Source organism: Cyprinodon tularosa, unplaced genomic scaffold, assembly GCF_016077235.1.
Source record: "Cyprinodon tularosa strain WSP-4 unplaced genomic scaffold, ASM1607723v1 ctg693, whole genome shotgun sequence".
In the NCBI taxonomy this organism is placed as follows: Eukaryota; Metazoa; Chordata; class Actinopteri; order Cyprinodontiformes; family Cyprinodontidae; genus Cyprinodon; species Cyprinodon tularosa.
This window is the reverse complement of record NW_024039444.1, coordinates 201,772-223,324: the sequence shown is the minus strand read 5'-3', so window position 1 is coordinate 223,324 and position 21,553 is coordinate 201,772. Positions and strand designations below refer to the sequence as shown.

The following is a 21,553-nucleotide window of genomic DNA, read 5'->3' as shown; positions in this document are numbered from 1 at the left end:
TTTATCCTGTTTCTATCATTTCATCAATGTAACTAACTCTAATCCACGTGGTGAAGCGGCGCTTGATGGGAGCGTTCACTGCTCCTCCCTCACCTCCTGCTATTATGGAATTTAAACTTAAAGCACCAAATATGGTTCAGCAGTATGGAGGACCGACTCTGCCATATATAAAAATAAATACAGAAATGAATAAATGCTCAATAAATAAATAAGCATACAATTAATTGCCACCAAAAATACAATAAACAAATAAACGTAAGTAGATATTAAATTATACAGTGAGACATAAATGTATATAACTCTTTTAATTAGCTTCTTTATTTATTTGCCTTTGTAATATTTACCTTATTTATTTTTTGTCCTTTATAATCTTCAACTTAATTTTTTAATTACTTATATTTTTAAGTATTTATTTATGTGCATGTTCTAATATTTTTGGTCTTCCTTTGTATTTTTTTACCCTGGTTATTTCTTCACCGCCATTTATTTCTGTCGTTTTTACATTTCTGTCTGCATTTCTGCCTCATTATGCAAATGAGGAGGGGGCGTGTCCTAGAGGGTCAACTTCTGTCCAGTACGGCTCTTTGAGCAGTTTGGGTTGCCGATCCCTGATATATAATGTATACAGACATATGCGGCTTTTTTAAATAGAGAATAAGAGAATAGAAATTAAATTGATTGTTATGGTAACAGCTGTGTGTGATCTAATCGGATCAGAGGATCTACTTCATGACTGTTGGCTACGGGATGGAGCAACAGGATGGTGACTTTACCACCACATACATTTATTCATCTGTAATTAAAAAAAACAGCTGAAGCAGAGCAGCACGGGCATTTTATTAACTTTATGGGATTTTTTTCAGCAGAACAATAAATCACCTCTTTCCTTTTTTCGGTTTTCCTGCAGACAAACAGCACAGACCTTACAATGGCTTCCGTTGGGGCCGCTGGCAGACCCACCGTCACCCTGTCTTCATCCATGTTTGGCTGATATGGAGTTGGTTTCTCTGCCAACATATCTGGGGCAGTTCGGACGGAGAGCTGCTGCTCCGGGCCTCCGTCTCCGCTGCCGAGGCTCAGCATGAAGGAATATTCTGTATCTGGCTGCAGCTGTGTGATCAGCTTCCTCTTCAGCTCACCCTGGACCTCCACCTCATGATGCCGGTACTGAATCTGGAAAGCAGATCATTTCCCACTCAGCAATGTTCAAAACCAAAGGAAAAAGAATACCTTACAGGCTTGTTAACACTATCATCAACTGGTTAATCATATTTTATTTATGAAGCAAACCTGGTTACCAGGATGTTAAGGGGTTAGTCCATGTCTGGGCCAGTCCTGTGTCACCATTCATTTTCACTTCCTGTTTTATTTTGTATTCATTTCCTGTCTCATTTTAGGCCACTTGCCTTCCTGAATTCCTCCCTGCAATCAGGACCTACCACACCTTAATGTGATTCACCTGGAGTTCGTGATCCTCCTGTGATTGTTGGCCTTTTTGTTTCTCAGCCATGCCTCTTCCCTTTGCCAGTTCGTCTTTGTCCTTTGAGTCGGGTGTTCCAGCCCTTTTGGATTTGAAATGAGCTTTTTAGCAATTTTTATGACTTTGTTTGTTTGTGGACCTTTTTCTACACCTGTCTTTGGTACTTCTGCTTACTTTGGATTTTTGGTGTTTGACCCCAGTGTATAAAAAGAATCTTGAATTTTACTGCCTGTGTCATGTCTTGCATTTGAGTCTCTATTCCTGAGCCATACGGCAGTCTATGTTTGTCCAATATGCACCAGAAAGAAACACGGACACAAGCCTCCTGCCAGACTCCTTCAGCTCGTACCCGTTCCCAACAAGCCCTGCTCCCTTATCTCTCCAGACTACCACCTTCCTGAGATATGAGCACCATTCTCACCATTATTAATTGTGTTCTTAAATATAATGCAATGTAAATGTAACCATCTTGGTTCTGTTGTTTTTCTTTAAGTTTTCAGTTCCAAGTTCAGCCAGGTTTTTCTTTTTTCTTTTTTTTTTAGCTTTAATGGTGTGTCTGGAGTCATTTAAGTTGCTTAGATTTTTCTGTCTGTCCTCTGCTGCCCCCTTGTGTTCTTTTCCCTTGGCCTCCTCGTCAGCTCTAATCACACCTGCTCCCTATCAGCTCATTAGCTCTACCTTTGTTCAGTCAGCCATAAATACACTCCCTCTGCAGTCCCTCTTTGCTGGTTCCTGGTCTTACCTTTTCTCACCCTGGCTCCTTGATGGTTTTCCCCTGATGTCATGGTTCTGGTTTGTGTTTGATTTTTAAGTTGGATTTTTGGATACCTGTTTTTGTTGCCTGATCTCTCGTTAAACCTTCCAAGAACTCACCTCTGCCTCTCGGCTTCTGCTTTTGGGTCCAAACAAAAACCTTAAAACCAAATCTTGACAGTAAATCCCTCTATAGCCCCAGATTGAGGAAATTCACCCTCTGTATTTTAACCCATCCTCTTATGGAGCAGTGGGCTGCTATTGTGTGGCACCCAGGGAGCAGTGTGGGGTTAAGGGTCTTGCACAGGGACCCAGAGTGGCAGTCTGTGGGGATCGAACCGGGTACTTGCAACCTTCTCAGAGCACAGAGCACTGCTCTAACCACTATTCCATCCCTTTGAAGAAGCTCCATCCACCTCCAGTCTTCGTGGCATTTCTCAGGACATCCTTTCAGACAGAGGACCATTATTCATCTCGCTGCTATGAAGACCGCTCTTTAACGCTCTTTCATTGCAAAAGTCTCTTTAACATCCAGTTAACCCCTCAATCCAGCAACCGAATGGCCAAACTGAAAGGATCAATCAGGAACTAAAATCAGCCCTCTGTTGTCTCACATCCAACCGATTGGAGAAAGTTTCTACCCTTCGTTGAATACAGATGTAACGCTCACATCTCCGATGCCACAGCTTTGTCTCCCTTTAAAGAGACGACTGTTTGATTGCAAACAGTCGTCTGCAAGGATTGTGATGTCATCGGCCGTAATTAAAAATAATTCCATCTTAAAAACCAAATCAGCACAAACGATAGTTTTACTTTTCTGAAAAATTGTGAAATATATTTATTTTTATGGAGACTGCCATTCATTAAGCCCCTTGGGAGGTTTTCGGCAGTTGTCCATCACATTTTCTTTTTTTAGTAAAACATTATTCTGTTTTTGTTTTTGTTGTGAAAAAAAAAGTAGGCTAGATCATTTGGATTCAAGTCGGAGCTTAATGGTGGGATAGTTGACCTCTGGGTGACCTACAAAATTATCTTTAATATCTCTGAAACAACAGCAGCACATGTGATCTTTATTGTTTTATTCATTTTTATAAATGACCATTTTAAATGAACAAACCTGCACTAATGAGGCAATAACCCTTCAGTCAGTTTTTTCACGTCGGTGAGGTGTCAGATTCACGCAGCTGAAGCTCTGCCTATCTGATGATGCGGTCCAGGGAGTAAACCCTGTGCATCTAAAATACTGAGTGATGAAGTACCTGCTGGAAAAATCCCAGCACTCATGGCGTTCTTTATGAATGCCCCATAAAGCAGCCAGTGAATTAGGCAAGGTGGAGTGTTGCTCCACAAGTATTCATACCGGTACCTCATAGTCAGAGATATTCAATCCAATATTATAAGACATGTAGCTGCTCAATAGTGTTGGGTTCAAATGTCGATGATGCAATCAGAAGTACTCCTCTGAAGACACACCCCTCTGGCGGAGTTTATAAAGCAAGTACTTCCTGTTTGACTTCCTGTTGCTGGCAGTTCGCAGTTGCTAACGGCTAGACTCTAAACGGTTCCCAGCTAAAGGCTATGCTAAGGTAGCAACCAAATCCCTCCGGAGAGGTCTGTGCTCTCTGGACCGAGTCAGACTACCATTCCTGCGATTCAGAAGGAGTTGATCAATAGGTTTTTCTTTTTTTTTTTCATGTAATTTCCTGTCAAGGTCTCGCTATCTGTTGGCGTTTCACAATAAAAGCACAGGTGAACCTTAACATCACGGACTGCTGCTAAATTGTTCTCTATGACTTTAGAATCTCCTTGGGGAGACCATCAGTTTCTGGAAAAAAAGATCCACTTTGGTTCATCCAGATGCAGCTCTGATTCAGCAGAACTTCCTTGTAAAAAAAGGTTTTAGTCTAATTTTATGTTGCAATTCATAAAACAACTAATCTTTGAAATGATAATTACAATAACTATGAGAGAGAAATAATTAAAGATCTATGTACCTATTTATCCAAAAATGAACAGAATGCAAAGAAATATTTGCTTTGGATATAATTTAGGGATTCCTTTTGGTAGAAATTAAAGAATGTTTTGCAACACCTCTTGTGAGCTGGAAGAAATAAAAACCTGATTGTTAGACAAAGGATTTTCAAGATGTGAAAAATCCCAGCGGACCTTGGCCATCCTTGGCCATTTGTTTCGGTCATGCCAAAACACTAAGCTTCTTCTGGCTGTCTACGCTGGTCAAGATTCTCAGCCATCCAGGTCAGTTATTCCAAAAAAGTTAAATCAATCCTCTGGACTTTGTTTCCAAGTCTGAAGACGTTTCTCTTCCATCCAGGAAGATTTTTCAATTCAAAATGTCAGAAATAGCGTTTAGTTCCAGGTTTTATCCAGCAGCCCAATAAAGCCTGGTTTTAGTTTAGAAAACATGCAAATAGAAACAGACGAACGGGTCCCCCCCCTTTGGAATGGGGGTCGTTTGGCTTCTTTGTTAGCCTGCAATGCCCCATACCTGTCTATGTCTCTGAAAGGGGATCGTTAGAGGGAATAGTTGGCCTGGCTGAATAGGTGAGGTCTTCTGTTCTCCTGTAAAGGGGTTGGGGTTACAACCCCCATTAGAGGTGTAATATAAGGTTAATAAATCTGTTGTTTGTTATGACTAGACAATAACATGATTGGCTGAAACCTCCACCTAAACTGGTTACTTATTGTGAGGTCTGAGAAAATATTGGAATTTTATTAAACTTGAGGCTTTTATCATTAACCTTTTTCTGTTGAGCCACAAACCACTCTATGTTTATTTAAATATATAGTAAAAAATCTAATTTGTTGTTATATTTACTTATGTTAACAAAACACAATCACATCTTCACTCTTCATCTCATTGTTTATAAGTGACAGTGCGCAGCTTCAAAAAGACTCCTCAGTGGAAATGTTTATAGGTCTTCAAATGTGCAAAATCAACCTTCTTACCCTGAAGTGAAGCGGAGACGTTTTGGATGTTTCTGGAAGTTCCCACATCAGCAGGACTGAGGTTTTCATGACAGCTTTCACACCAAAGCTTCTGACAAACACTGAGGAAAGACAAGAGTCGCTATTAGACATTAAACAAACTAAACGCAGTTCAAACAATGTGTGTATAAATCAAACTCAGTTTATCATTTTATCGCACTCTCACATTAAAGCGGACGTTCAAACGGTTATTTCATTTTGTGATTATAAACATGTATTGTATCAGGTTTGTAAGGCACTGTTCAGTAATGGCTAACAGTTAGCTGATGGCGAACAGTTAGCCACCAGCTAACTTTTAGCACAGTTAAGTCACATGATCAGAGGAGCGGATTTGATTGGCTAAAAGTAGCTGAACTGGATCTAGTGCTGGTTATCACGACCCGATCCGTCCCAGAAGCGCGATGCATGCGTGAACAGAATACGAAATCTACGTAATAATGGTACTGAAAATAGTTATTTATATACTTAAAACATTGATGAATGCTAAACTACATGGTATAGAATATATTGAAGACTTTTCTGGAAGCAATAGAAACGTTTTTGGACGACTTTCAGCCTGATGGTGTGTGGTGTAGTGAACAGGGGGGTAACAAGGGGTGATCAGCCTCTAACGACCACCCCCCCATCAGGAATCAGAAGGTCAGGAGAAAATCAAACATGTTAGAAATTCAGTCGGCCGTCGTAAGATGGTCATGGGTAAATCGCTCAGTGGGCAAACAAGGATTCTTCTTCTTCTTCCTCTCAGATGTAAACCCAGCAGCATGGCGGGGGGGCAATGAGTGAAATGGAGTTCTTTCTGTCAAACTGTCAGACCGTAGTAGCCACGTTAGCTCAGCCATGTCTTTGTCCAAATACGTCGTCTTCTTTTCTTTTTAGGGCTTTCAGCACTAAATTGCCCAAATATCCAAGGCAGCGCGTTTCACTCTAGTGAGCTTCATGTTCCTCTGCTACTGGTTTGGCTTCCGGATAGACGAGTCCGAGTAGCGCCATCTCACTGCGGAGCTGAGTCCCACCTGGTTTTTAGACGTACAGTGTGAGCAGGTAGATCGCATCAGAGCGTCGGGTCGCACAGCGTGAGAACAAACCTCGTGCGCTGGGAACTTTTAAACCCTACGGTTTGGTCGTAAAGTGTGAGCTGTAGCTGCGAGCAATGATGGAAAATATGGCACAGTGGATGCCCGGCTTTAGGGACAACATGTCCTGTTTGGACATTAAAAAGATCCTTAATTAAGTTTGAAACTCAAAAAGTTCCAGAGGGTCTGTGGACCTTTCCTGAAATACTTTAAGTATTTAAAGTCAGCAGTCCGTTTTACAAAGCAAGTTCACTGAAAAGATTTGTAAACCTAAAATCAGAGAAACTCAGTTTTTTTATTTCACAAAGACAGTTGCCATAGTAACATTCTCCCCAGAGCTAACCTGGTCAGGAGCAGGTATGGTTCAGTGAACCCAGTGTCCTCCGTCTGCGCTCTCCTTAGAGCCAATCAAGAAAAACACTTTGGATGTCAGCAATATATAGGACAAATTTCTAAATTTGATTTTGGTGCTTCGAAGTAGGATAATCACTGATGCATCTGAAAGACCGACCGACCGACCGACCACGCAGCAAGTTACAAAACATTCAGAGGTTCCCAGGGCCGAGGCTGCACATGCGGTCCACGCTTGGGGCGGCGACAGCATCGATTTTGGCGTGCGCACCCTCACACCCTGCGCGAGGCGCTGAGTATAAACCAAGCTTTTGGGTTTGAGCTTTAGTTGGAAATGACCTGCTAAAATGAAAGAAATACTGGTTTCAGTTTGAGTGAAATAATTGCTGATATTTGCTGTCAGAAACAGAAGTCTGTTGCTGCATGGTGGAAACGATTGTAGCACCATTGCTTTGCAGCAGCAACTACCTGGAATTGAATGCAAGCACAGGATTTTTCCACATTCAGTTTGGATGTTCTCCCGGTGTAGGCGTGGGTTCTCTCCAGGTAATCCGGCTCCCAAACTCCAAAAACATGGGTGTTAGGGTAACTAGCATCTCTCAATCGTCCTTAGGTGTGGGTGTGTGTGTGTGCTTGTGTGTCTTTGTATGTGTCTGTGTTGTCCTGTGATGGACTGGTGACCTGTCCAGGGTGGACAGGGTGCTCTGTGTGAAAATGAAATATGTAACCAGATTTAAATTTACACAAAGACATCTGACCCACCTGGCATAGATGCCGGCATGGTCCTGCTTTGGACGCTGGGGCTGAAAGGTCCTCCTCCCTTGTTGGTAAAAGCTTGGATCCTGATGTCATAGGTGGTGTCAGGCAGCAAACCCTGAACAGTCATGTGCGTCTCTGTGGTGCTGTTGGTGTAGTTGTCCTTGCTATTAATGTCCCGATACACCACAACATACTTGACGATCTCTCCGTTCCTTTCAGCCAGAGGCGGAGGCTCCCAGGCCAGCATGGTAGAGGTAGAGGTGAGGCCCGTCACCCTGAGATTCTGGGGGTAGCTGCTGGGTATGTCCTCAGAGGTGATGATCTCTTTAACATATTCCTCACCTGAGCCTGCTCGGTTTTTAGCAGACAGCTTGAAAATGTAAGTGGCTCCTTTAAGGAGGCCGGTGAGAGTAAAATGGTCATCCGTCTTCCTGAGATCTTTGGTGGTGAAGGTTTCCTCATCCACCCGCTTGTACTGGAGTTGGTATCCTAGATGTTCTCCTATCATTTCTTTAGGAGGCTGCCATTGGATCATAGCGGTGTTCCCCACCATCATATTGATCATCATGCTTGGCTTTCCAGGCACTGTGACAGAGAAAATACGAGCAATAAACCAATTAGATTATTTACATCACTACAAATAGCATTTATACCACTCTCAACAAGCATGTAGCCTGGAATAATTCATAGGGTGTCCACCTTGGTGTATCACATCTTTAGGCTTTGTGTGGCATGGGGGTACAGGGTATCCTCCCCCAGAAAATGTTGAAATTTAAACTTGCTGAAACCCTTTTTGCTGCATTTTGTGGGGGAATACAGCTTTCTGTCTTTGTTCCAGCACTACTTCTGTCCTGATTATAGGACGTATGTGTGCTTGACTAGAGGTGGAAATTTAATCAGGAAGACATGAGATCATTTTTAGGTACAATATTATGTTTCATAGGTTAATTAAAACAAATTCAAAAGTCTAATGCTATGTTCACACCGGACACAATTTAAGCAGCAAAAAAGCCTCTGCTGCTCCTGTGTTCGATGCCAGAGAGCAGCTTTGCTATATTAGCTGTGATCAGCGGGTAGAAAGTAGTTAGAATCTATGTTGAAGTGAGAAAGTCCTCCTGAAAACATGGTCTGTGCAGTCAGTTCATCCAGATTACCATCCTGCCTTCAAAGATTATTTCTCTGTGGGAGCCGCTCAGACCCCCACATACCGGCGCTGCGCTGTCACTGGGAATCCCCAGCAGCAGCTGCCTCAGGCCCGCTCGCCTCTTGGGGGTTTTCCCCTCCTGTTGGTGGCGGCTGGAAGTAGATGTTAGCGTTTTTCAGGTCTGTGCTACAAACTGCAGGCAGCAGGATAATAAAAGCCAACATATTCTGCCGGCAGGTTTCTACTTTTGAAGTTAATTTAGGCGTTAATAAACTGTTTCAGAGGAGTGATCATAGAGCTCTGCATCAGCAGTGCTGCGTCTGACTCCCTGCCAGCTCCCAGATCAGCTTCTCTGATTGGTTGATTGACTTTATTGATCTAACAGTGGAGAAGTATACTCGTTACATTGGCTCAACTAGTCAAAGGAGAAGAAGAAGGTGCCTGGGATGTATACATTATATTTGGGTATTTATATGGATGGACATTTATATATATGGTTATTGCACAGGGTATCAAATAGTAATTTCTCATTCTCCATTGCAGCAGTTATAGTGTCTCATTGTAGAGTCTGGTTGCAGCAGGGATGAATGACCCACAGTAGCGCTGCTTTGTCCAAACAGGCTGTAAAAGTCTTTGACTAAAGCAGCTGCTCAGCTCCTCTCCAGTCTGCTGCAGAGGGTGGAAGGTGGCGTCCATGATGGATGGAAGCTTGGACAGCTCCCTCCTCTCAGCCACTGAGTCCAGAGTGCAGCCTAGGACAAAAACGGCCTTCCTCACCAGTTTGTTCAGTCTCTTTCTGTCCCGCTCTGCGCTGCCAGGGGCCCAGCAGACGACAGCGTACAGGAGGGCTGATGCCTCCACAGTGTCGGAGAAGGTTTGAAGCAGGGACCTGCTCACTCTGAAGGACCTCAGCCTCCTCAGGAGGTGGGGGGAGGCGTCGCTGTTATCAGTCCCGTCTAGTTTATAATTGACGTGAACACACAGGGATTTGAAACTCTTCACAGTTTCTATGTCCTTCCCCTGGATGTTCATGGGAGAGTAAGGCGGGGGGTATCTCCTTAAGTCCATCACCATCTTCTTGGTCTTACTAGTATTAAGATACAGGTGGTTCTTCTCACATCAGTCCAAAATGTTCATGATGACCGATCGATACTCCAGCTCCTCCCCCTCAGAAACACAGCCTACAATGGCCAAGTCATCTGAGAACTTTAGGAGATGGCAGCTGAGAATAAAAATAATCCTAGATTTCTTTTTAATACAGTTGCCAAACTCACCCAGAGCCATAGCTCTGTTGAACCGTCCATTCCACCTGCTCTTAGCAGCATTGATTTTATGGGATTCTTTATAAATAAGATTGATCTTATTAAAAATAAGATCATAAGCACTCCTCTATCCGTGATTGGTTTGTCTCTGGAGGGTGGGGCAGCATCTGAGGTAGTCATGGAATTTGAACCGGGTTTAGACTGCTTTGATCCAGTTGAACTCTCAGAGTTAGCAAAACTATTGTCTTCATCTTATTATTTTCTTTTTTTTTGTTTTTTAAAAAAGAACAACAACAAACAAAAAAACATTGGGACTGGTGGTCTAGTGGTTGGAATTCTGAGGTTCTGAGTTCGAGCCCCACTCCCACAGACTGCTACACTGGGTCTCTCTGAGTGAGACCCTTAATCCCACACTGCTCCCCAGGCGCCGCACAATGGCAGCCCACTGCTCTCCAAGGGGATGGGTTAAAATCAGAGGTAAATTTCTCCAATGTGAGATTAATAAAGTTAAATAATAATAATAATAATAATTATTATTATTATTATTATTATTATTATTATTATTATTCGTAGTAGTAGTAGTAGTATCATTATTATTATTATTCCAGTTCCAACCAGGTTATTTAAGGAGGTATTCCCTTTGATCTCCTCCTCCATTTTAGATGTGATTAATCTATCTCTGTTACAGGGATATGTACCTAAAGCTTTTAAGGTTGCTGGAATTAAACCTCTGCTTAAGAAACCGTCTCTTGACCCAGATGACTTGGTCAATTATAGACCTATATCCAATCTTCCTTTCTTATCTAAAATTCTTGATAAAGTAGTTGCCAAACAAGAATGAAGGAAAACAGTTTATTGACATATCCCTTCAGATAAACACAAACAAACATGTATTCAATGGACTCACCAGCACCGTTAGTAGTAAACACAGAGGCCTTGCTAGTAGCACCATCCCCCTTGGCGGTGTAGGCAGTCAGAGTGATAGAATAAGTAGTCTCAGGAAGCAGACCTGATATGATGGTTTCCTGAACGAGGAAACGTTTGGAAAATACAAAGCAGAGAAACAGAAAAATGTGAAGATTAAGAGAGATGAAGGTTTGAACAACAGGTTCATTTCACATCAAACTAATTCACATTAGCTTTATAGCACCGATTCACATTAAATATTGTTTGATTTTCAACAGGACCACTATCATCTTCAAACAGAAAAAGATAGAGCTACGTTGGTTTATAGCACCAAAGGGACGGACATGATTTTGGTTCTGTTTAAGTTTTCTTTTTCAGTTTTGTGTTTGGAGAAAATCCTCTTGAGTTTTTCAGAGACTCCAGCAACATATGGGATGGAGATGTTTTCCCGTCCAATCTTGTCTTATATTCTCTTTTGGATTTCCTTACTGCTTTGACAAACGCCACGTTTAGGTATCTATGGGGGGTTGGGGCTATAGGGATGGGAATCAAAAACCGGTTCCTGTTCAGAACCGGTTCCATGTGTTCCAATTCCATGGCACCATTTGGCAGCTCAATGAACGGTTCTCTTAACGATTCCAGGCAGCACCAGAACCTAGAGCTGGGCAGCACGACTTATGTCACGTTTTTTATGCAAGTTACGCACACGGCATTCAATAAGTAAGTATGACGTGACCAGGCGTAAGTCTAGAAAAGCAAAACTAAAAAAATGGCACCCAATCGGGTAAAGCTATTACATCCAAAATGCACATAACATGGCGTACATTTTAACAAATGCTGCGTTTTTAATGCTTCCAGACAGAAACTAAAGTTACGACCAGCATGGAAGGAAACTGGTGGGAAGTAGCTAGTTTTAAATCACTGACTGAGCTTAAAGCTGAAGTCTGTAAGTTTTAAAAATCACTTTTTTGTCATATTGGCTAAAACTGTCCCTATGCCCAGACTAGGGCTGGGCGATATAGTAAAAAAGCTTATCGATAAAAAAAAAATGCATATTGATCGATATCGATAATTATTGAAAATATTTGAAACCATATTTTATGTGCAGCTCTGCCTGGACTTTTTATAATATTGCTAAATGATTTAATTGTAATAAAAAACACAAACACAGACTTCAAATTAAATCTTTATTCAACCAACTTTTTTAACCATAACAGAATTGTTTTAAAGAAAAATAACTTAAGAGACCTGAGTTATGTTATTAAATACTGACAAAGAATAAACTAAAGTGACCAGAAAAGTGATGAAAATAAATATAACAAATAAATAAATGCCCCCCCACCGCCGCCCCCGTTTCCTGCTTTAACCTGAGTTATTACTTTGAAGTTTCTGGCCCCTCAGCATTTTTATCTCAATTGTTAGAACTACGTGGGAAACTGCCCAGAACTGAAAATATATACATATTTTCCCGAAATTCCCAAAGATTCCTCGGAGGAGAGCCGCGTCGGGGCCTACACAGCTCGCACTCCTGCGGGTGTGAGCGGCTGAGATGATAAAAAAAAAAAAAAAAGTTGGTTGTGTTATCAGACTGGTTTCACTGGTTCCCGACACATTTTACAGATGACTGTGGTTTGTTTTTGGTCCGACTTGCCATGAACAAAATACTGCCAGACTGCCGAACTACAAAAACCTTTCTTTGGAACAATTTCCTCCGCCTCTCCTTGCTGCATCTTCATTTGCTCTGTGGTTTGAGAGGGCGGCGCTTGGTGACGGCCAGTGTTGGGCACGTTACTTTGAAAAAGTAATTAGTTATAGTTACTAGTTACTTCTCCCAAAAAGTAACTGAGTTACTAACTGAGTTACTCCACAATAAAAGTAACTAGTTACTAGTAAAAGTAACTATTGCGTTACTTTTGCGTTTCTCGCCCCCGTAAACCTCACCACCCAGCCCCCACCTTCTCGCCGTGTGTTTCCAAAGCCAGCTGAATAGAGAGGACGACAAAGACAAGAACCTGCAGACAGTTTAGCATTTATTGCAACTCAACGTAAATGACATCAGGGGGAACGCGATGTGAAGTTTTATAACAGGACATTCAGATCTGGTGAGTATATGAAATTAATAACTGGGGATGTCTAATTCTGAAATCCTGTGTGTTTGGGTTGTTATAGATACTGCAACATCTATCTATCTATCTATCTATCTATCTATCTATCTATCTATCTAGATGTATACTCTGTGTGTGACATAAAATATGGATCTCCATCCCTGCCACAAAGGCCATCAAATAATGTTTAAAATAAAAAATACAGTAGGTTGAGAAGGCAGAGCATCCATCCATCCATCCATCCATCCATCCATCCATCCATCCATCCATCCATCCAGATTTCTCCCTTTCTCCATATAGGCTATCATTTCTGGCTGTTGTCAGGTTCATTTGATCGTTCACGCTCTCCATACTTCTCCTGTGGCGCGAGCACAGAGCGACTGTTGCGCGCCTTTAGCGAGCATGCGCGTTTCCTGTCGCTTGCGCGGTGACTCGTGCCGACTGCGCTGTGTGGAGATGCAGAGGAAACCGTTATGTGATGGGGAAACGCAGCTCTACGTAACACCGGTATTTCCATGTGGAAAACGCTGTTTTGCTGCTGGAGTCATCCTCACTCTCCATCTCTCTGTGTGTGCTGTACGTTAACACCCGCCAGCAGAAACACCCACCTATTCAACTGACAGACGGAATCTCGTCCTCCCCTCTCTCATGACAAGGCGCGCACCTCTGGATGACCTAAAATAAATCTTTAATATCTCTTAAACAAAAGTAGCACAAACAATATTTTTTTCTGCACAAATCTGCACTAACGTTGCACTAACCATTCAGTCTATTTGCAGAGTTTTTTGACGTGGGTGGGGTGTCAGCTTCACGCAGCTGCGCACGAGTCCTATCATGAAAAAAGGTTCATTGCGCGACCTAAGTAACGCGCAGTAACGGGGTGCCTGCAATGGTAACTGCGTTATAGTTACAGTCAAAGTAATTAGTTAGATTACTCGTTACTAAAACAAGGTAACGGCGTTAGTAACGCCGTTACTTTCAACGCCGTTAGTCCCATCACTGGTGACGGCGTGCCTGGGTCCGCGATTGTGATTGGTTGGGAGGAAGCAGTGACTAGCATAAACCTACATGCTAGGCTACAATGAGAAGGAAGGAAAACTGCGTTTCTTTTTTATCGAACTTTTATCGACCCTCTTTTTTTCTATTGCGCCACACGTCTATTGATCGATAGATATCGTTATTGAATTATCGCCCAGCCCTAGCCCAGACTGCTTCAATTGGTCCCGCCTACTGCCTGTATTGCAATCTGGAAAGAATATTTCGGGACGAGACAAAACAACCAATCACAGCCAGAGGAGCGTCTGATGGAGTGTCAATCACAGCTCACACACGCTGAATCCCGCCCCCTCCCTCTCACCGCTGAACCTGCCGCTGCCGCCCGGCTGCTGCAGTCAGGAGGACGCACGTGGAAGTCATGGCGGAGCGACAGCCACCAGCGAAAGAGAAACTGCCCTTACTGCCCCTGCCGGAAACTGCTTACACGGCAAAGACTTCGAAAAAGAAGATGTCAATGGAAGAGCTGCCGCGTATGCTGCTTGGACGCTTCTGGTCGAGTGTGGTAGCCGCTCAGATGCTGTGAGAGGGGTGGAGCTTGGAGGTGGGGCATGAGTGAAGCAGAGAGGGTGGGGGAGTGGCGTGAAACCTATTTTTCTTCAAATTTTCAGTCGAAGTCTGCTTTCTTCTCAATGTAACAGACTGCAGCTTTAATGTGGTTCCTAGTAAATCAGATGTCATTTCTGGAAATAAACCCGTTTCCTACCTCTCTTTGGGGTTATTAATGGGCCTTTCTCGTTAATCCAGCCCTTCATTGCCAGCATGTTTAATTAGAACTACTGGTAGCTGGAATTTTTACATGATTCTAGCTATTGCAACGGGCCCATGAATTTTGGTAGGTGAACGTGAGGCTGTTGTCAGATTGTCTAAATAAAATATTTCTCTCCACATTAAACAGATACATTGTGGACATCTTGACCTTGTTGAGTTTGTAAGGTTGTGTGATAGTTAAGTAAACAAAGTTGATGCTCATCATCAAACTGTTTGTCTCTTTTTTATCGATAAGAGAATCGATAGGGATTCAAATCATTTCACAGAATCGACAAGAGAATCGTGAAAATCTTATCAATCCCTGACCCTAGTGGCCTAGTGGTTAGGGCATAGAGCTGGGAATCCTGAGGTTCTGAGTTTGAGCCCCACTCCCACAGCCTGCCACTCTGGGTCCCCGAGCAAGACCCTTAGCCCCACACTGCTCCCCAGGTGCCACACAGTGGCAGCCCACTGCTCCCCAAGGGGAGGGGTTAAATGCAGAGAAGGAATTTCTCCACTGTGAGATCAATAAAGTTCAATTATTTATTCATTAGTGACATCAAAAAGTCGCCATCTTTAAATGTTTGACTTTGTTTGCAAAGTCTTTAGACTTCTCTGTCTGATGGGGTGTGTTTCCCACCAGGGGGGGCTAAAATATTAGTATGCTGATTAGGAATGTTGTATGTTACCCTCCCCAGGGGTGCAGATAGCAAGGAGCTAATCAATGGTGAAGGAGATCAACTGGCTTGTTGGAAAATCCAAGAAACATGTTAGTCTGTGTGTACCATATTTTGTTAGTTATCTTTTATTGCAGGCTGCCTGATAACTCATAGCAAGCAATCAAAAAAACAACCACTGTATCGTAGAAGGAAGTCTATGGTAAATGGATTTACCCATTCATATTTCAGGTTCATACTTTTATTTTACTTTCATTTTATTTTTTCAGCTTTTATTGTCATTCAACTGTCACAACTACAGAACTGCATTTAACCCCTCCCTTTGGGGAGCAGTGGGCTGCCATTGTGCAGTGCCCGGGGAGCAGTGTGGGGTTAAGGGTCTTTCTCAGGGACCCAGAGTGGCAGTCTGTGGAAGTGGGACTCAAACTCAGAAGCTCAGGATTCCCAGCTCTATGCCCTAACCACTAGGCCACCCCTCCCCCTAAATGTGATGTTTGTATCTCCAAATAATCCAGTAAAAAATATTTGAATAATGTTTATGTCAGTTCCAGATGAGCCTGGCCAAAGTCCAGACCTCAATCCCATCAAGAATCCACAGCAGGTTTTATAGATGGCTCTTAACAGTGAAGGAGCTGGAGCAGATCAACTCTGAGGTGTTTACAGAAACCCCAAAGACCAGATGTGGAGAGCTTCTAGAGACCTGGACCTGCTGCTAAAGGGCTCTACTACTAGTACTACTGACCTCAGGGGATGAACATAGAGCTGTTTTATGATGCTCTGTCCTTGTTTTGGTTGGTTCACATAGATTATCATAAATTTTCCCATATTTCAAGACGAGTTCTATACATGGAATGATGAAACTATTTAAACAACAATTTTAACTCCAGACTTTAAGGCAACAAAGTCTGAAAAATGCCAAGGGGCTAAATATTTTTGCAAGACATTGAAGCACCATAGAAGAAAGTGTTTTATTAATTAATAATGAAACTAAATTCTAATGATTATTTTTCAAGAGTTACACGAGGAAGAGGCCTAATAAGCGACCTTCCTGAATCTACTTTAATCTGCTACAACCTAAAATTAGTTACCTGTGCTTTAGGGTTTGAAACGTCGATGATGGCCGGCTGGCCGTGTGGTTCTCTGTTCCTCAGCCTGGAGCAGATAACATGGTAGCCTTGGATCTGTCCAGATTGCTTTACTGGTAACGGAGCCTTCCAGGTCACCCTGATGCTGGAGGAGTTGAGGGTTTCTGTCACCACCTTCCTTGGAGGAGGTCCAAGCACTGAGAAACCATCCAAAAACACAGCTTCAATCTTTCTGAATCACCTCAGTTTGAAGTCATACTTTCTATCTTTTCCAATCCTGCAACTACAGGTGCTTGGTTCCAGGTACTTAGAAATTCACTTCCATACAGAAAGGCCATATTCTGATCTACAGCTACCACAGTATACATGTCAGATTAAATAATAATACTTATACTTCAGTGATAGTATCAAGGTGTTACTAAAAAAAAACAACAACAAAAAACAATTGATTTCATCTAATATTCTGTAGACCTGCAGGTTTTTTTATTTATGACACAGTCAGAGTATCAAAATGATCGATGTAGATTTCAAAAGAAAATCGCTGTTGAAGGTCTAAACACATTAAATATATATTTATATAGTGAAACATTTCTGATTTACTTAATTCGGCGTCAATAACAATAAGAACAATTCAGAGAGCAGATTGAAGGTTTGCTTACTGGATTTGGTGGTTCTGGCCTGGACAGGTGGAGTGAAGACTCCCAGACCTCTGTCAGATCGAGCTGCTAGCGAAAACAGGTAGAGTGTGTCTGGCTTCAGACCATCCACTGCATAGGAGCCCACTGCGCTGAAACTGACACTACGCTGTGAAGAAATGACAGCGAGCCATACGTCACACAGATGCAACTGTTTCAAAAGATAATATGAAAAAGGAAACTCTACAAACTCCAGACTGAAATCATTCAGTTATACAGAAACTCCACATCAAGCAATCTGCCCTGTGTGTTAGTTATTTAACAGGTAAAACCTCGACGTTTGGGGGAATTGTGGACATCACCAGGAAAATTAAAGGGATTCTTCTGCCTGTGTATCACTACATCAGATAATGACTTTAATAAAACTTCAAAATGATCAAAGTCTAGATTTAAAATGTCTAAAATAAAATCGGAGCAGCAAAACAAAACAACATGTTATAACAATTTAACAGAATAATGATGGGATTAAATTAATTGATAAAATTAATTAATAAAATGTAGAATATTTCATAAAAAAATTGTATTAGCATCATAGCCATTCTATCATTTGTATCAATGCAGAAATCCTGTTTCCACTGGTAGTTTGAACATTTGCTGTTGGAAATGATGGGAAGGCCTCCCTGTCATGACCATAATGAATTCCAGTCAAAGGTTTATATTAGTTTTACATTTAAAATCATTCTAAATCAGTCAGGATGAATAGCTTTAGAGTAACTGCAGGTCATTGATGGGTATGTGTGGACAGCGAGGTACACAGTCCTGATCCATTACTCTTGGTAATGAATATGTTCATCATTCACAGTGTTGGGCACGTTACTTTGAAAAAGTAATTAGTTATAGTTATTAGTTACTTCTCCCAAGAAGTAACTGAGTTACTAACTGAGTCCACAATAAAAGTAACTAGTTACTAGTAAAAGCAACTATTGCGTTACTTTTGCGTTTCTCGCCCCCGTAACCCTCACCACCCAGCCCCCACCTTCTCGCCGTGTGTTTCCAAAGCCAGCTGAATAGAGCGGACGACAAAGACAAGAACATTGTGATTTGTGGTTTTTCCTTGGATATTAGTAAGGTTAAATATTAAAGTGTGCCAGGTTTTTCTTATTGAATAGGGGTGATTAGTTAGAGGCTTTGTTCCATTCTTTGTGCTGAGATGTAGGGAAAGGAAGGAGGTTTGAAAAGGAGTTTCCTCACTAGGTTAGATAAGAGGAAAACATAGATAAACAGGTCCTTGTGTTTAAGATCCTCACGTCCTGTCTCTGGTGTGAACGGAAAACAGTTGTCTGGAATGTTTATCCAAAAGTATATTTATGTCTTTTGATGACGTGTTACCCTTGGGAAGATTCAATGTTCATGTGTGTGTATGCTGTGGGTTCTTCTTAAATGGAGGGGTGTGATTCTGAATGCTTCAGAATCACATTGGGAGCTGTGTTCAGCTTGTTCTGTGATTCTCCTTTGCAAAGAAAATAAAACCTTTTCTTCTTACTCTCAGTGCTCAATTTTTACTCCACAACCTGCAGAGAGTTTTGCATTTATTGCAACTCAAGGTAAATGACATCAGGGGGAAACGCTATCTGACGGGCCTATGAACCCCGTCAGATAGCGTTCCCCCTGCTTAACATGGGGGGAACGCGGTGTAAATATCATCAGACTGCATCACCTCTACTCATGGGTGGGAAGTTTTTTAACAGGGCGTTCAGATCTGGTGAGTGAATGAAATTAATAACTGGGGATGTCTAATTCTGAAATCCTGTGTGTTTGGGTTGTTATAGATACTGCAACATCCATTCATCCATCCATCCAATATTTGATCCTTCTCGCTCTCCGTAGTTCCCCTGTGGCGCGAGCACAGGGCGGCTGTTCCGCACCTTTAGCGAGCATGCACGTATCCTGTCGCTTGCGCGGTGAATCGTGCCGCCTGCGCTGTGCGGAGATGCAGGGGAAACCGTATCTGATAGGGAAACGCAGCTCGACGTAACACCGGTATTTCCATCTGGAAAACGCTGTTTTGCTGCAGGAGTCCTCCTCACTCTCCATCTCTCTGTGTGTGCTGTACGTTAACACCCACCAGCAGAAACACCCACCTACCCAACTGACAGACGGAATCTCACTATACATCAGCCATTCTCATCCTCTCCTCTCTCATGACAAGGCGCGCACGAATCCTATCATGAAAAAAGGTTCATTGTGCGACCTGAGTAACGCGCAGTAACGGGGTGTCTGCAATGGTAACTGCGTTATAGTTACAGTGAAAGCAATTTGTTAGATTACTCGTTACTAAAATAAGGTAACGCCGTTAGTAACGCCGTTACTCCCATCACTGATCATTCAGGCTGAAGCATTTATGTTTTAGATGAATGCAGACCTTCACATTAGAAAGAACCTGGATTTTTATTGCTCTAGCGGATGCAGCTCACCTTGTTGTTGGGACTGTTGGCCTCCCAGTAATGCAGTTCATAGCTGAGGATGTGATCTTGGACGGGCCAAAGCCAAGACAACATTACCCTGGTGTCCAACTCTGCCTCGGCCTCAAAGCCTGAAGGTATGGATGGAACTGAAAGCAGAAACAGAATGGTTACCGCAGTGGAGATCGACCGGTAAAGGTTTCTAAGGACAGAACCGATACAGATATGAGAAATATACTTTCTTCATAGTCTGGCTTTTCATGTTAACTTCATTTAGTGGACTCTAACCCCTTTATTAGAATATATAAGATTTTATTCTAATTGTTCATGGTTTTATGCTAAGAAGTGGTCTGTCAGCTTACGGAGATCCGTTTTTTAGGAGCAAATTGCAAAATAATTGTCGTCTAATGGATGACTTTTGAAAAGTTTGTTTAGGATTCAGGATTTTTTTTCCAAAAAAACAGAATGAATTTACCGATCTAAGTGATTTTTCTAAGATTGTCTCTGTATGAAACTTTTTCGAACAATTCATGACATTTAAAAGGTGGAGAAACGTAAAATAAAGGGAGGAAAACCAGATTGATCTGGTCTCTCATGCAGTGCACAAACCGCAGCGTCATTTCCCATAAGCAGCTGGTGTTTCTCACTGGTTACCACCAGGAGTTGCACTGTGACCTGTTTTCAAGTTCTAAAAACTGATCCCTTCGTAAAATCTCAGAATGACGTCTTTGGTTCAGAAAAATAGCAGGATGCTGCTGGACTAAACTACAGTGGTGAAACTGCCTCTGAGGACCAGCTGATGGCAGCTACATGGCTGGAGTCAAGACCATACCGAGCAAGACCAAGGAACACCAAGAACGAGACAAGACCAAGACCTTTAGAGGTCCAGACCAAGAGAAGACCAAGACCTTATGAGGTCTCGGTCTCTAAAGGTCTGACCTTGCGTTAAATCACCTTAGGTTGTCAGGACTCCTGTCTGTGTGTTTGTGTTTCTGTGTTTGTCTCCCTTCCTCCACCAGGAGGCGCCTGGTTCTGGTCTGCCTCCTCACACACCTGCTGATGGTTTCCTCATTAACGGAGTGTTCTTAAGCTGCTGATTGCCACTACCTCGAGACCAGAGTGTTTGCCAGCTTTGGGTACTCTAGCCAAGCTGAGTTTTGCTGAGTCAAACTGAGTTCTTGTCAAGCTGAGTTTTAACATTGTTTTTGTCTTTGTCAGGAAGTCATCCTGCAAACTGGATTTTTCGGACCTTCTCTCCCTGGAAGGATCAACTGAGCTTCAAACTGAGCTGGGGTTCAAACGGGGGGTTTGGACCCACTTTCCCCAAAAGATCGTTTGAGCTTCACACTGAGAAAGGGATTCATCTCCACTACGACCCGTTCAAGTACCGCAGAAAATCTGAGTGGCAGTCAGCATCTCCGTTCACCTACAAACAACTGCATTCTGGGTAAACCCTGTTCCGCCCTCCACCGAATCAGACAAACACTGGAACTACAGCACACAGACTGGAGTCAAAGATTCAACAACTTCTCTGGAATCGTGAGTCAGCATTCCTCTTCTCCAAGTTCACAAATCAAATTTCCCACTGACCCTGAACTAATCGCTGTGTCTTCCCCTCACTTTTCAGTTCCGGTTGAGCAGTGTTCAGAGCCACACTTCTCTCTGCATTATCTATTTAATAAAACCTGTTAAACCTTTTCTCCTGGTCTCCCTGTTTGGTCTTCAGCTTTTGGGTCTGAACTTTAGTAAAATCATGACACTGGTGGCCATTTTAGATAAGACCCAAAAGCTGAATTTTTTTGGGTGTGTACATATCTGAGATTTACATGTTTATTATTATATAGGGGTGGACCTATGTAAGTTGGTGCGGTTTCTTTTGGTGTCTGTTTCATTTATTTCCCTAAAACCAAAGTTTGTAAGGCGAGCACTCTGTGTTGCTTTGGCCAATCAGCTTGGAAGGTTCTGCTCATCGCCCCTCCTTTCCCCAAACAGGTTAGATGGGATCAGCCTCATAATGTCTAGAACTAAACCTGAATGCTCGATCGGCCATAT

The 21,553-nt window shown here is 42.4% G+C and overlaps 1 protein-coding gene across 1 annotated transcript in view; it reads right to left on the bottom strand.

Annotated features, from left to right (window-relative positions):
* Positions 1-21,553, bottom strand: part of LOC119771888 (receptor-type tyrosine-protein phosphatase F-like) — a 122,442-nt gene that overhangs the window by 45,330 nt on the left and 55,559 nt on the right. The window contains 7 exon segments of the mRNA XM_038268120.1: positions 923-1,173; positions 5,201-5,301; positions 7,426-8,007; positions 10,736-10,853; positions 16,408-16,601; positions 17,064-17,208; positions 19,514-19,650. Coding sequence (XP_038124048.1) covers positions 923-1,173; positions 5,201-5,301; positions 7,426-8,007; positions 10,736-10,853; positions 16,408-16,601; positions 17,064-17,208; positions 19,514-19,650 — 1,528 coding nt within the window.